The sequence below is a fragment of the Rhinatrema bivittatum genome, chromosome 9, assembly GCF_901001135.1.
Source record: "Rhinatrema bivittatum chromosome 9, aRhiBiv1.1, whole genome shotgun sequence".
Lineage (NCBI taxonomy): Eukaryota > Metazoa > Chordata > Amphibia > Gymnophiona > Rhinatrematidae > Rhinatrema > Rhinatrema bivittatum.
Genome location: NC_042623.1, coordinates 179747564 through 179760026, shown reverse-complemented (window position 1 = coordinate 179760026; position 12463 = coordinate 179747564). Strand labels below are relative to the sequence as shown.

The 12463-nt window shown below is 44.6% G+C and overlaps 1 protein-coding gene across 1 annotated transcript in view; it reads left to right on the top strand.

Moving 5' to 3' along the window:
- VWA5B2 (von Willebrand factor A domain containing 5B2) overlaps window positions 1-12463 on the top strand; it is a 453973-nt gene that overhangs the window by 406569 nt on the left and 34941 nt on the right. Inside the window, exons 52-53 of the mRNA XM_029617330.1 lie at window positions 3273-3531; window positions 10341-10673. Coding sequence (XP_029473190.1) covers window positions 3273-3531; window positions 10341-10673 — 592 coding nt within the window. The remainder of the gene's footprint in view (window positions 1-3272; window positions 3532-10340; window positions 10674-12463) is intronic.

Genomic DNA, 12463 nt, shown 5'->3' with positions numbered 1-12463 from the left:
AAATTCCGTTGAGTGAAAAAGAACTTTCTCCGATTAGTTTTAAATGTGCCACATGCTAACTTCATGGAGTGCCCCTAGTCTATTATCTGAAAGAGTAAATAACAGATTCACATCTACCCGTTCTAGACCTTTCATGATTTTAAACACCTCTATCATATCCCCCCTCAGCCGTCTCTTCTCCAAGCTGAACAGCCCTAAACTCTTTAGTCTTTCCTCATAGGGGAGCTGTTCCATCCCCTTTATCATTTTGGTAGCCCTTCTCTGTACCTTCTCCATCGCAATTATATCTTTTTTGAGATGCGGCGACCAGAATTGTACACAATATTCAAGGTGCGGTCTCACCATGGAGCGATACAGAGGCATTATGACATTTTCCGTTTTATTCACCATTCCCTTCCTAATAATTCCCAACATTCTGTTTGCTTTTTTGACTGCCGCAGAACACTGAACCGACAATTTCAATGTGTTATCCACTATGACGCCTAGATCTCTTTCTTGGGTGGTAGCACTTAATATGGAACCCAACATTGTGTAATTATAGCATGGGTTATTTTTCCCTATATGCATCACCTTGCACTTATCCACATTAAATTTCATCTGCCATTTAGATGCCCAATTTTCCAGCTTCACAAGGTCTTCCTGCAATTTATCACAATCTGCTTGTGATTTAACTACTCTGAACAATTTTGTATCATCTGCAAATATGATTACCTCACTCGTCGTATTTCTTTCCAGATCATTTATAAATATATTGAAAAGTAAGGGTCCCAATACAGATCCCTGAGGCACTCCACTGACCACTCCCTTCCACTGAGAAAATTGACCATTTAATCCTACTCTCTGTTTCCTGTCTTTTAACCAGTTTGTAATCCACGAAAGGACATTGCCACCTATCCCATGACTTTTTACTTTTCCTAAAAGCCTCTCATGAGGAAATTTGTCAAATGCCTTCTGAAAATCCAAGTACACTACATCTACTGGTTCACTTTTATCCACATGTTTATTAACTCCTTAAAAAAAATGTAGCAGATTTGTGAGGCAAGACTTACCCTGGGTAAAGCCATGCTGACTTTGTTCCATTAAACCATGTCTTTCTATATTATTTATTTATTTATTTATTTATTTATTTATTTAACATTTTTATATACCAAAATTCATGTAGCAAAGTTACATATCATTTCGGTTTACATTATAACAGAAACAAGCATGTAAGAATGCGATTACATCAAACCGGGAGAATAAACTTGGATCAAGGAACTGGGGAGTAACTTATAAAGATAACGATTAGATAGTGAACATATAGAACATATAGATAGTATATGTTCTGTGATTTTGATGTTTAGAACACTTCCCACTATTTTTCCTGGCACTGAAGTCAGGCTAACCGGTCTGTAGTTTCCCGGATCGCCCCTGGAGCCCTTTTTAAATATTGGGGTTACATTAGCCATCCTCCAGTCTTCAGGTACAATGGATGATTTTAATGATAGGTTACAAATTTACTGCTGTACCCCAATCCACCCTCTGCTGATTCTTCAACACCCTGACGTGCCCTCTGTTCATTCTACAATACTCTGACATGCTCTGCGGGACACTGAGAGTCACAGTATCTGCTGATACTCTAATACCCCGACTTGCCTTTTGCTGGAGACTCATGATGGTACTCTAGGACCATGTCCCCTCCTCTGCTGATAGGAGAATACCTCAACCTGCCCTCTGCTGGAGACTCATGGTACTCTCTGACTCCATCTGCTGGACGGGGGACATAATCCACCATCTGGACTGATCCTGGTACATACAGGGAACAATACTATTTATTTATTTTAAAGTATTTACCCACTGCGGTTCCAATGGTCACAGCAGTTTACAGTTAAAACATTCATAATTGTTGTTAGTGTAATGGGGTCTCTAGATTTGCTCCCATGTATATTTTTCCATCAGTGAGGTTGTGGGAAGGGTTTTGCAGATTTTTTAAAATCCTCCCATCACCAAAACCCCTCTTTTTGGTGGGATCGGGTTCCTTAGAGCATGCTATTCTTTAGTGGTTAGGAGCTACAGAGAAAGGAGGCGGCTAAAGATCACCCCTGGATCTCAAGAAGAGTGATTGGGGAGCTGGGGATTGCCCCAATTCAAGAATTCTTGCAGAATTTCCGAGGACAGAGATTTGAGCAGATTTATGGATTGATTGGCCAGTGCCAGAGGGAAGGGCCTACCCCCGGTGTATCCCAGAGAACTTTCTGCCCGGGCAATCAGTTAATAGCGTGGGTGAAGAGAAGGCCAAGACTTTTGAGTCAAGAACTGAAGATGTTTGCACTTGGACTTCGAGCTGAGATTTGTTGACCTGTGTTTGGAATTTCTGTATTTAGTCTTCATCTCTTGCCCGTAGGACATTTTTTCTACCTTTTTGTTAGCCACGTGCTGGGGTTCCATTCCAGATATTCAAATCTCCAAGCAGGAGAGACTTTGCCTGTGGATAATGGTGCACGAGAGTCCAGAAGGGAAGTAACACCTAGGATTGCCAAACTATCTGTTATCTTCATTGCCATAATCTTTTTGATGATGTTTTTGATTTTTGGCATACTGGCTTGCATTATTTAAGTTGTAGTAAAGACTTTGATTTGGACACCACTTGGAGTGCAGTTTGATTTCTGCTTAGTACTCCCAATGCTCTGGTTGAATGGAGGGACCCTGGTGTGAGTATTGGCTACAACCTGCGATTCCCTTTCTCTCTTCTGGGCCATCATTGCACCAGCTGGAGGTTATAAAGGTATCAAGTGATAGTGACTGACCATGCCAGAGGTTCCGAAAGACTATCCTGCTCCCCATCTGGACTTGGTCCCGGATCTGTGGAACCCCTTGATGGTGTTCACAGCGCAGGACATATATATATATAGTTTATATATATATATAGTTTAACTGTATATATATATAATATTTATTTATCACTATGTTAAATGTCATTGTCATTGGTTTTACTGTTCCAACGGTTCTATGGTTCCATGTAAAGCCCCTTTCTCTTTTGGGCAGTTCATCGTTTTATGTAAACCGGAGTGATTTGTAGTTCTTACAAGAACTTCGGTCTATAAAAATAAAAAATAAATAAATAAATAAATAACTAGGACAGGGGCCGGCTATATTAGCAAAGACTAAAACATACAATATCAAATTAATACACCTAATTATATAATAACAATCTTCAAATGTTATAGTAACAATGACACTTTATGAATGACCTCTCCCTGGTTTCTTGTTAATTTGACTTTTTTTCTTTTCAGAACTGTTCAGCCCTGAGCTCTGAGGAACTTGCTAAGAAGCAGAAGGCACTGGTACAAGCTACGATGTCCGGCCGGAGCTTCTCCTCTCCCCATGGGGAACTGGACATGCACAGGCTACGTTGGGCCCTGGAGAAAGTGTCGCAGAGTGGGAAGAGGAAGCAGTCCCTGGAGGGAAGGCTGCAGGATCTCCATGCTGACACCGAGCACATTCAGAGGCCTAGTCTCAGCAGGAGGAGCCTGGCAGACTCCAGTGAATCTGGTAACAAGGCTCTGTCCACACGCAGCCTGGGCCAGCGAGGACTCTAGCATAGCACCCTCCAAGCAGACGAGGAGCAGGCCTCTGCTTCTCTTATTACTCCTGATACTGGATGGGGGGGAGAGCTGGCTTCTTCCTTCCTCCCTCCATCACTGCACAGTACCAGAGGTGGGGGAGGCTGCCTGACACTGGGGGTCTGTTTTCTTCACTTTATGATTTTTGGGGGTGGGGGGATCTTCCTGCATCCTAGCTTGATAGTGGGGAAAGGGTTGTTACTCCTAGTAAGATCTTTTCCTGAACGTTGTGTCTGCCATTTGGGTTCACATAAAGAGCATAATGTCTCCTTTATTAGGCACAATCACAAACCTAAAAGCCTCTTTCAGAGGGGCCTCCTGATTTGCAGTCGTCTCCCAACCTTACAAAAATGGAGGCCACGCAGTGTCCAGGCTCCTCCCTCAAGTTTTGGTCTGTGAAGGGGCCAAATGTCAGGAGAGTAGAAACCAGCGTGGCTGCAGATACCCTCGTTATTACACAGAAAGGTTTATGTAGCTCTTCTTGCATTGCTGATTGGTTTGTTTTATTAATGCATCCTTTACCTTCTCTTCCCTGATTGGAGTTTTCTTTCTTTTTTCCAATCCTATCGAATGGCCTTATATAATGTTTATTATTTATTTACATTTTTTGGCTGAATTTATAGTCCACTTTCCAGGCACTTCAAAGCGGATTACATTGCAGCTATTGTGAGGACTTCAGACAACATTTGGGAGAAACAAGTCCCTGAGAAAGCTTGAATCGTGTGGTCAGCTCTTTCTCTTTCCGGATCTGTTAGCCTCTCACCAGCTCCTAGAACAAAGGTTTCTGCACGTATATCACTTCCTTATCTTCAGAGGCCAGTCAGGTTCATAAGCTGTCATGTTGTTTATCCTTTCTAATGTAACTGCAAGGCCATCCCATAAGAACATAAGAACATAAGAAAATGCCATACTGGGTCAGACCAAGGGTCCATCAAGCCCAGCATCCTGTTTCCAACAGTGGCCAATCCAGGCCATAAGAACCTGGCAAGTACCCAAAAACTAAGTCTATTCCATGTAACCATTGCTAATGGCAGTGGCTATTCTCTAAGTGAACTTAATAGCAGGTAATGGACTTCTCCTCCAAGAACTTATCCAATCCTTTTTTAAACACAGCTATACTAACTGCACGAACCACATTCTCTGGCAACAAATTCCAGAGTTTAATTGTGCGTTGAGTAAAAAAGAACTTTCTCCGATTAGTTTTAAATGTGCCCCATGCTAAATTCATGGAGTGTCCCCTAGTCTTTCTACTATCCGAAAGAGTAAATAACCGATTCACATCTACCCGTTCTAGACCTCTCATGATTTTAAACACCTCTATCATATCCCCCCTCAGTCGTCTCTTCTCCAAGCTGAAAAGCCCTAACCTCTTTAGTCTTTCCTCATAGGGGAGTTGTTCCATTCCCCTTATCATTTTGGTAGCCCTTCTCTGTACCTTCTCCATCGCAATTATATCTTTTTTGAGATGCGGCGACCAGAATTGTACACAGTATTCAAGGTGCGGTCTCACCATGGAGCGATACAGAGGCATTATGACATTTTCCGTTTTATTCATCATTCCTTTTCTAATAATTCCCAACATTCTGTTTGCTTTTTTGACTGCCGCAGCACACTGAACCGACGATTTCAATGTGTTATCCACTATGACACCTAGATCTCTTTCTTGGGTTGTAGCACCTAATATGGAACCCAACATCGTGTAATTATAGCATGGGTTATTTTTCCCTATATGCATCACCTTGCACTTATCCACATTAAATTTCATCTGCCATTTGGATGCCCAATTTTCCAGTCTCACAAGGTCTTCCTGCAATTTATCACAATCTGCTTGTAATTTAACTACTCTGAACAATTTTGTGTCATCTGCAAATTTGATTATCTCACTCGTCGTATTTCTTTCCAGATCATTTATAAATATATTGAACAGTAAGGGTCCCAATACAGATCCCTGAGGCACTCCACTGTCCACTCCCTTCCACTGAGAAAATTGCCCATTTAATCCTACTCTCTGTTTCCTGTCTTTTAGCCAGTTTGCAATCCACGAAAGGACATCGCCACCTATCCCATGACTTTTTACTTTTCCTAGAAGCCTCTCATGAGGAACTTTGTCAAACGCCTTCTGAAAATCCAAGTATACTATATCTACCGGTTCACCTTTATCCACATGTTTATTAACTCCTTCAAAAAAGTGAAGCAGATTTGTGAGGCAAGACTTGCCCTGGGTAAAGCCATGCTGACTTTGTTCCATTAAACCATGTCTTTCTATATGTTCTGTGATTTTGATGTTTTGAACACTTTCCACTATTTTTCCTGGCACTGAAGTCAGGCTAACCGGTCTGTAGTTTCCCGGATCACCCCTGGAGCCCTTTTTAAATATTGGGGTTACATTTGCTATCCTCCAGTCTTCAGGTACAATGGATGATTTTAATGATAAGTTACAAATTTTTACTAATAGGTCTGAAATTTCATTTTTTAGTTCCTTCAGAACTCTGGGGTGTATACCATCCGGTCCAGGTGATTTACTACTCTTCAGTTTGTCAATCCTGTCTTCTGCCTGTATTCTCTGCAGGTGTTGTGCTAAGCATTATATGCCCAGTGTTCTTAGCTAAGGATGGCTGTAGTCTTCTGCCTGTATTCTCTGCAGGTCTTGTGCTAAGCATTATATACCCAGTGTTCTTAGCTAAGGATGGCTGTAGTCTTCTGCCTGTATTCTCTGCAGGTCTTGTGCTAAGCATTATATACCCAGTGTTTTTAGCTAAGGATGGCTGTAGTCTTCTGCCTGTATTCTCTGCAGGTCTTGTGCTAAGCATTATATGCCCAGTGTTCTTAGCTAAGGATGGCTGTAGTCTTCTGCCTGTATTCTCTGCAGGTCTTGTGCTAAGCATTATATGCCCAGCACTCTTAGCTAAGGATGGCTGTAGTCTTCTGCCTGTATTCTCTGCAGGACTTGTGCTAAGCATTATATGCCCAGTGTTCTTAGCTAAGGATGGCTGTAGTCTTCTGCCTGTGTTCTCTGCAGGTCTTGTGCTAAGCATTATATGCCCAGTGTTCTTAGCTAAGGATGGCTGTAGTCTTCTGCCTGTATTCTCTGCAGGTCTTGTGCTAAGCATTATATGCCCAGTGTTCTTAGCTAAGGATGGCTGTAGTCTTCTGCCTGTATTCTCTGCAGGTCTTGTGCTAAGCATTATATACCCAGTGTTCTTAGCTAAGGATGGCTGTAGTCTTCTGCCTGTATTCTCTGCAGGTCTTGTGCTAAGCATTATATGCCCAGCGTTCTTAGCTAAGGATGGCTGTAGTCTTCTGCCTGTATTCTCTGCAGGTCTTGTGCTAAGCATTATATACCCAGCGTTCTTAGCTAAGGATGGCTGTTGCTTCTGCCTGTATTCTCTGCAGGTCTTGTGCTAAGCATTATACGCCCAGCGTTCTTAGCTAAGGATGGCTGTAGTCTTCTGCCTGTATTCTCTGCAGGTCTTGTGCTAAGCATTATATGCCCAGCGTTCTTAGCTAAGGACACTGTAGGCTACTGCCTGTTTTCTCTGCAGGAGTTCTGCAAAGCATTATACGCCCAGCGTTCTTAGCTAAGGATGGCTGTAGTCTTCTGCCTGTATTCTCTGCAGGTCTTGTGCTAAGCATTATATACCCAGTGTTCTTTCTTACCTAATGACGTATCTAATCTTCTGTTCTTGTTCATACCTCAGATCAGTCCAGACTCCTGGGTTTTGCCTCCTTACCAGCAGATGGAGACAGAGAAAAGTTTCACTGATACTGCCATATAACCTGGTGTGCCAGCTGCAGTCTCCCAGAATTTCTCTGACTCCAGCAGTAGGTAGTGGAGTAAAACCTGTAGTCTGGAGTACAGAGATAAAAAAACAAGAGTAAAAAATGATTTTGGATTAAGAAAAGCAGTTTCCAGTTTCTCCCAGGAGATCTAGCATAGTGGTGGCACACAAGGGAGAGTACTTGGCATCATTGGATTTATCAGAGCCATGTCTGCACATACCCATTGGGCTGATGCACCAGTGTTTTCTGTGGTTCATAACATTTTCAGTTTTGGGCCCTTTCTTTCAAATGGGCAACAGCTCCAAGTAGATTCATCAAAGTGATGGAGGTGGTAGTGGCGGGCCTCAGTCAAGATGGCGTGTTAGTGTTTCCCTATCTGGACAACTGACTCATTTGAGTGAAGTTAAAGAACTCTGTTGGCAGTTGGTACAATGGGTACTGCGACATCTAAGATGTCTCGGTTGAGTAGTAAATCTGGCAAAGAGCCATCTCATTCCTTCTCATATCCTGGGAAGGAACAGTGTTTCTCATGGATCAGAAGTTGTTGAGGTTGTAGGTTCATATTCGTTGCCTGTTAAGGCATTCGATGCTCAGAGTCTGGGACTATTTGCAAGTACTGGGCTCTATGACATCACTGGTGCAGTTGGTGCCTTGGGTGTTTGCACATATGCAGCCTTTTCAGAGAGCTCTTCTCTCCCGATGGGATCTGTTATCGGAAGAATTTTATCTCCTCCTGCTCGAAGGAGAAGGCACAGACAGTCTTTTCTTGGTGGCTTATTCATGCTATTCAAAACAGGAAGCCTCATAGTCTATCAGTCAGTTAGAGACAAGAGCGGTGCATGTCGAGTTTCTGGCCCTTCTGTCATGATTATGCAACTATTCTGTTTGGGTTTTGTCAGAGAATGCAACAGTGGTGTCCTACATCAACTGGCAGGGAGAAACCAAGAGCCAGGCAGTGGTCCAGGAGGTCCACAAGTTTATTCTATGAGCAGTAAAAGCACTTGGCATGACTGGCAGTGTCTCTCAAAGCTGGGGTGGACAATGTGTGAGCAGATTTTCTCAGCTGGAGAAAGCTAGGTCCTGAAGAATGGGCACTGTCAGAGATAGCAATATTTATTTTGCAACAGGTGGGGGGGGGTTCCCCCCCACATAATCTAAATGGCGCCCAGACAAAACACCAAAGTGCCAGTAGAGAGAGCATGGGGCAGAAGATCTACCAAGGCTTCAAGGCATTTGTCTTTGTTTTTTCATCCATGCCCATTGATGGGCAAAGTGTTATGGTGGATAGAGAAGCATCTGAACAATGTGATTCTGGCAGCTCCAGATTGGCCAAGTTGGTCTTGGTTCATAGATCTGGTCAATATGGCCATAGACAGGCTGCTGAGGCTCAGGCCATCTGTCTATTATGGCTAATCTTCTTTGCCAGGGCCCAGTATTTTCAGATCCAGCAGCTCACTTGTGTCTCACAGCTTGGTTTTTAAGAAGAAATATCTGAGACAGAGGTGATATTCCAGAGGTTATCACTTTGTTGCAAGCCAGGCGACCTGTCACATCTTTGGTGTATGTGAGGATTTGGAGGGTCTTTGCTTTCTGGTGTACCATTAATGGGGTACAGCCTATGGAGGCTCGGTGTTGCATATTTTGGTCTTTCTGCAAGAGGGTTTGATTAAGGGTCTAGCCAAATCTCTAAGAAAACAGATAGCAGCCTTAGGATATCTTCGGAGTAAGGTGCAGAGATATCTTCTGTCCATGCTTCCGGATGTGATGCATTTTCTTTGAGGTGCAAAGAATTTGCACCCTCCGGTGAGGGAGCTCTATCCTCCTTAGAATCTTAATCTAGTGTTTAGGCTTCAGGCGTTGTTGAGATCTTTTTCTTCACATTTTGGAGTCTGGGGTATCGTTACATTCAGTACCTTCTTTTCCGCCCAAAGATATTTCATCGTTCCATCTTAGTTAGACTGTGGAACTTCTGGATTTTGGGGTTTGTTTGCACCTCACGCTAAGAAGCTTCATGTCTTGGATGTGAGGCAAGCATTGTTAAGGTATCTTAAGGTTACTAATGATTTCCAGATGATGGATCACCTCTATGGGATGTGTAATGGTCCAAAGAAGGGGAGGTCAGAGCTCTGGATTCCATATGCCTTGGAGAGAGTGTTTTACAAGTGGGACTCTTTAGGTCCCACCCTAATTAGGGGAGCTTAGGTACATCCCAGGAGTCTGGAACGATCTGGGGTATGAACAGGAAAAGAAAATTGGTTCTTACCTGCTAAGTTTTGTTCCTGGAATACCACAGATCAGTCCAGAAACCCTCCCATTGGGAGGGGGAGAGTCCACCACTCGTATGATAGTTTGTATATATTGCAGAGTTGTTGTTGGGTTCAATGCTGTTTTTACTTTGCTTTCTGGAAACAAGTTTCCATTTTGTTTGTAGCTTCACCTTTCTCCTGCTAGTTGTGGGAGTTGAGACTTGATTATTAGTGTTTGGTTCAATGATTATCATCTTGGCTTGTGTACAGGTCAATACTGAGAGACTGCAGGTGGCACACCAGGTTATATGGCGGTCAGTGAAACTTTTCTCTGTCTCCATCTGCTGGTAAGGAGGCAAAAACCAAGAGTCTGGACTGATCTGTGGTATTCAGGAATGAAAATTATCAGGTAAGAACCAGTTTTCCTTTTGTATTGCTACAAATCTTTCAGGTTATGGGGGTTGGGAGTGTCTGCTTTTCTATCACTGCTTGATACTGGGGAGGGGGGAAAAGGGGAAGGGTCTCTGCTTCCTCCATCACTAGTGAGAGGACTTTACCTTCTTCATCATTGCACAATAATGGGGGTGGGAGGGATTCTGCTCCTCCACTGTCCAGTACCGGGTGGTGGTGGGGGTCATCATAGTCCAGTACCAGGGAAGAGGTGAATGGACTCTGCTTCCTCAGTCACTGCACAGTGTTTTCTGTTTCTTAGGTAACTTACTCTCCCCTTCCCAGCTGGACTGGGACACGCTGCTTGATCCTCAGTGTCTCTTTGCACCCTCCCTGGCAGCAGAGGACACAAGTGAGTCTGAATGCACCTCCAGGCCAGTGCTGCAGTGCCGAGTGGTAATCCAGGGTCTCAGTGCTGGCAAACCCGTGGCCTGGGAGGTGATGGTCAGTCTAGAGTCTTTATTCCATGCCAAAGAGACGAAGGAGGAGGAGGAAGAGGACCAGCACAGAGACAAACTCCTGCACCATCTGATGGCCAGATCTGTTATCCGGGACAACGAGATGCTGGCAGAGCGAGAATCTGAGCTGGAGCGTGGTGAGCCGGCATGCAGTACTGCTCTTTTGTAGGCTTGGGTGCAAATGGTTGACAGTTGCAAACGAGAGCAAGGTTGCTGGTACGAGTGCATGAGGAACTCTTGGCACCAGATCTCTGGTCTGAGAAAGCATGAGGAGTACCTGGCAAAAGAACATGAGGTTCTGCCAGCACGGTATCTCTGATGTGAGACAGGGTATGCCAGGAGCATCTGATATCATGTCTCTAGTATGAGAGAGGATGCACAAGCGGTGCCTCTGGCACAATAACTCTGGGGAGAAAAAGTGTGAGGAGATCCCAATATGGCACAGCATCTCTGGAGCTTCTGTCATCACATCTGTAGTATGAGAGCTTAAGCGGCATACCTAGCACAGTGTCCCTGGTGCGAAAGAGCATGAGGAACTCCTGGTGCCGTGTCTCTGGTGCAAGAGAGCATGAATTCACAGTATAGTGTCTCTAATGCGAGAGTGTGAGGAACTCCTGGCACAGCATCTCTGCTTCAAGTGCACGAGGAGCTTCTGACATCATGTCTCTAGATTGAGAGAGCATGAGCAGCTTACTTGGCACAGTGCCTCTGATGCAAGAGAGTGTGAGGAGTTCCTGGCACATTGTCTCTTCTGTGAGAGAGCATGAGGAGCTTCTGGCACAGTGTCTCTGGTGTGAGAATGTGAAGAGCTTCTGGCACACTGTCTCTGGTATGAGAGAGAGAAAGCATGAGGAGCTCCCAGCAGGATGTCTCTAGTGTGTGAGAGAATGTGAAGAGCTCCTGGCACACTGTCTCTGATGAGAAAGTGTGTGAAGAGCTCCTGGCATAGTGCTCCTGGTGCGAGAGTATGAGGAGCTCATGGAATGCTGCCTCTGGTATGAGAGGGTGAGAAGCTTTCAGCAGGATGTCTCTGGCATGAGAGAGCATGAGGGGCTCCTGGCACAGTGTCTCTGGTACAGAAGAACATGAGGAGCTCCTGGCATAGTGCCTCTGATGCGAGAGGGTATGGGAAGCTCCTGGCACAGTATCTCTGGTGTGAAAGAGATCCTGGCATGCTATCTCTGTTATGAGAGAGAGAAAGTGTGAGGAGATCCCAGCAGGATATGTCTGGTGCAAGAGAGTGTGAGGAGTTCCTAGCACAGTGTTTCTGATGTGAGAGAGTGTGAGATGCTTCTGGCACAGTATCTCTGATGTGAGAGGGTGTGAGATGCTTCTGGCACTCAGTCTCTGATATGAGAGAGAGAGAAAGCATGAGGAGCTCCTAGCAGGATGTCTCTGGTGTGAGAGTGCGTAAGGGGTTCCTGGAACAGTGTCTCTGGTACAGGAGAGCATGAGGAGCTGCTAGCACAGTGTCTCTGGTACTGGAAAGCGTGAGGAGCACTTGGCATGGTGTATCTGATGTGAGACAGAGTGAGGAGTTCTTGGTATGCTGTTACTGATATGAGAGAGAAAGCATGAGGAGCTCCCAGCAGGATGTCTCTGGTGTGAGAGAGCGTAAGGGGTTCCTGACACAGTGTCTCTGGTAAAGGTGAGTGTGAGGAGCACCTGGCATGGTGTATCTGATGTGAGACAGAGTGAGGAGCTCTTGGTATGCTGTTACTGATATGAGAGAGAGAAAGCATGAGGAGCTCTCAGCTAGATGATTTTGGTGTGTGAGAGAGTGTGAGATGCTCCCGCCTCCTGGCAGGGTGTCTCTTATGCCAGAGAGCATAGGAGCTCTCAGCACTGTGCCTAGGGTGTCAGTCAGCTGTATGCATCCCTCTGCCCATTGTGCAGTTATAACCATGCAGATGTATGACCTGAGATG